This window comes from Rhinolophus hipposideros, assembly GCF_964194185.1.
Source record: "Rhinolophus hipposideros genome assembly, chromosome: 20".
NCBI lineage: Eukaryota > Metazoa > Chordata > Mammalia > Chiroptera > Rhinolophidae > Rhinolophus > Rhinolophus hipposideros.
Window position 1 is genome coordinate 32599048 of NC_138066.1, and position 3776 is coordinate 32602823.

Genomic DNA, 3776 nt, shown 5'->3' on the forward strand with positions numbered 1-3776 from the left:
GGCTGAGGTTGTACTGAGCTGGATAGAGTCTTAGAATGATGGAGGTTAGGTATCAGACAGGACTTCCTGGTAACCGTGTAGAGATGCTATTGATGATCATGGTGGTATTAGGTGTTTACTATGTGCCAGGCAGTGTATTAAAATATTTTACTCGTATAAGCATTAGTTTTTAGTACTCACAATAAATGTATAAAGTAGGTACTATTATTATAATGCCCATTTTGCCGATGGGGAAACTAAGACTCCAGGAGGTTGAGTGACTTGCCTCAAGCCACACAGCTTGGAAACAGCAGAGCCGGGATCAGAGCTAGAGTCTGACAGGCTCCAGAGCTCTTTTCTTAACCATTCGGGTACACTCTCCCTTGACAGGACCTGGGATTTTCTGAATACTTCTATCTGTGTTGTATGTGGAACAATAACTTTGCTACCCAAATCTTCCCCACTGAAAGAAACTCTTTTTGTCTCCCTTCTCCATGCTCTGATTCCTGTTTCCTCCACAGACAGGTTCTTATCCGAGGGCAGAGTTGGTGCCACCCGTGTCAGACTGGAAGTGTCCTCTCTTTCTGAGCTTAGACTCATGACAGAGGTGGGATGGGGAGGAGCGGGGAACAGATGATGAGCAATGAGGGACAAGGCAGAGAAGAGGGTAGAAGTTGAGGTGTTGGAGAGCGCAGAGGAGGGAGCTGGGGAGTCCGGGAGATTTGCAATTCCGGCTGCAGAATCCTTTCCAAGACCAGGTCTCTCCAAGGCAGGATGGCCCAGGAGCTCAGCGAGAAGGAATTATTGAGGATGGAGGTGGAACAGCTGAAGAAGGAAGTGAGGAACCCAAGAGCCCCGGTGAGCCACCTTTTCCCTTTCTCACCCTTTCCTGTTCCTTATGGAGCCGGACAGGAAAAACAACGGGGTGGGGGGACCATTTCAGGGCACTACAAGGAGCAGGAGGTGCCTCTGGGATGGGGTAGGATGTGGAAGGAGGCTGGGGTTTGACCCCATGGAGGTGCACAGGAGAGAACCTTTGCACCTGGCGGGCTCAGCCTGTCCAGCCTTGTCTCGGCCTGGGCCTGGCCCCGTGTCCCTCGCAGGTCAGAATCAGACTTTGTGGTTCTGGGCAAGGAACTCACACTCCTCTCACACCTGCCTGTCCCTTTCGTCTTTCTCCTCTCTGGCCGCCATCTCCACCCTGTCCAGAAGCCTCTTTTCTTGGGACTAACCAAGTCATGGATCCTAAACAACAAACAAGGGCTGGAACTATACTTTATTTTTTCACAGATTTCTAAGACGGGAAAAGAAATCAAGGATTATGTGGAGGCCCAAGCAGGAAACGACCCTCTTCTCAAAGGCATCCCTGAGGACAAGAATCCCTTCAAGGAGAAAGGCGCTTGTATGATAAGCTGATGGCACCGGAACCCGTCACCCTGAATGTCTGTCCCTCCTTAGCCCTATTCCTCACCCAGAACCAAGTGTCCTGGGACTCCCAGGGAACCAGTAAATTTCCTCCTTCTCTTAAGTCACAAAATGAGTAGGTAAAGGTATCTGGCTGCATGCACTGTGAATTCATTCCCCGACCCCATTTTCAACTCTTTTCCCTCCACTGTCTCCTCCACCTGCTGGGTCCCTGTTGACCCCGCTTGGAAACACTTGGATCTTTCCAACCTTAGCAGTTGGCCCCGTGCGTGGTGGGTTCTGAAGAGCCTGCAATACCGTGAGATCCCAGAGGGCAGACCTTAGGAGACATCTGTGCCTCCTTAGAACCCCTCCTATTTCCCCCACCACTCTGTTCCTAGGAACAAGCATTTCCATCAGAGTAGTTTGGGTTGAGGGCCAGAGTTGGGAGGCCCTTTTCCCCATCTCACGTCTGATCTTCAGATCCTCTTCCTAGTCATTTAGATCACCCCAGATGGCCTGAGGACAAAAAGAGTTTGTAAAGCCATGATTTCATGATTTATTTAATATGATTGTGAGTCTATTGCGTGCTGAGTACTAGGGACAGCGAGACTAACGTGGCTCCTATTTTCATGGAATTTAGCAGAGAAGACATGGAACAGAGTTTACAGTTAAATTAGTAAGTTTACTATGGGGAAGGAAAGTCAAGGGCGGTGTAGGCACACATAGCAGGCAGATAGACATTTCAGGGCAATGAACAAGGTCACTGTGAACGGTTGCAGGCCAGTGGGGGCAAAGGCAGAACAGGTAGTGATAAAACATGAGGCTGGAGAGGGAGATGGGGTCAAGTGTTAAAGGACCTTGTTGAAGTTCAGGAAAGAACTTTCTTGTTCACCCTCAGGGCAATACAAAGCCTAGAAAGATATTTAAGTAAGTAGCTGAGGGACAGGCTTTGATTAGCAGGAGGGAGTCTTGATCCGGCTAAGGTCTGGGGGTACAATGAAGGAGAGACTGATTCCTGGGTCTTGTTAGCAGGACAATTGCTGTCTAAAGGAGCTACAGACAGACACGCATGATACAATGCATTCAGTGCACCATCAGAGGTCTGCATGGGGTATGCTGGGAATCCCCATAAGAGGGTTACAGCCTCCAGCTGAATGGGTGTGTGTTGCATTCTGGGACAGCTGACAGGAAAGGCCTCTAGAAGGAGGTGATATCCTGAGCTGAGTCATAAAGGGTTAAGTTGTAAATGGGGGGGTGAATAGATGGTAAATCTGGTTAAAGGCACAGTATAAAACAGAAACACAGATATGAGAAAGGAAAAAAAGGAACCAGGATTTGATTCCAACCAGTCAGCAAACACCAATCAGACTGGAGTTGTTGGAATGTCAGGAGAGATAAGCCTAGATCCTTAGGATTCGCTGCTAGAGAGGTGGGGTTCAAGATGATCAGAGGGGTCTTGTTGGCTGTACTAAACAACCCTATATGTTGGGAGTGATTCGGCCATGTTAGCATTTAGAAGGAAATTGACTTTTGATAAGATTGAAAGGGGAAAGTGGAGGCAGAGAAGCAATTAAGGAAATGATTATTAAATCCGGAGAGATGAATTAAGACAGTGGCCATACGTTTTGAGCGGGAGATGGGGGTGAAGAGTTCTTTGAGAAATAAAGTTTTCAGATCTTGACATCTCATGGAATGATAGGTGAGGGAAAGGAAGTTGTCAAGGATGAAGTCCGAGTTTCTGGCTTCGGGGATTACTAGATAGGGTTGAAAGCAAGTATTTGAAAACCAAGCTAACATATTATAGTGATAATACAGAGCTGCAAACTCACTCAGCCTCCCCTCCACAGAGGATCACAGCCCAAGGGCGTGTCCTGCTCCTACTGGCGAAGTCACAGGCCACTCACTGGTCAGAGTCCAGGATCTCCCGAGGAGTGTCCACTCCTTTCCCAGTTCCATCCGGACCCCACTTCACCATTCTGCAACTTAGAATAAATTTAGCCACTCTCAATATACTGCACTGAAGAGAAGGAAAGGGGGAATGAGAAAACATTGAAATACAATCATTCTTATTTTTTCATGTGGGGGAAGGGGAAATACTCCATCTGGTTCCAGCAGTAAGAAAAGAAAAACAGATGGGGGCTACAGTCATAGGGCTATGGGCCATGTGGCTACGGCTTCCTTCTTCCACCACCAATCCTTGTTCTTCTACCTCCAGGTAGAATCTTACTGATTGCACTGTTTGCTCCAGGGGAGTGAATCTAACCTTTATTCCTAAGGAGTTTGAACCTTTGGCAGGGGTTTGAGTAGGGTAGCAGTTTCTTATGCTCACCTTTACTCAGGGCATGGCACCCCAGATGTGCTCCTGGCTCCTCCCATTCCCTCCCTGGCCA

At 48.1% G+C, this 3776-nt stretch overlaps 1 protein-coding gene across 1 annotated transcript; it reads left to right on the forward strand.

Moving 5' to 3' along the window:
- The first annotated feature begins 743 nt into the window (after nt 1–743).
- Nucleotides 744–3392, forward strand: GNGT2 (G protein subunit gamma transducin 2). Its single transcript, XM_081028839.1, has 2 exons — nt 744–837; nt 1270–3392. Exons 1-2 carry the CDS (start codon nt 754–756, stop codon nt 1393–1395), a joined length of 210 nt encoding a protein of 69 aa, XP_080884965.1. The 5' UTR covers nt 744–753; the 3' UTR covers nt 1396–3392.
- Nucleotides 3393–3776: the final 384 nt, after the last annotated feature.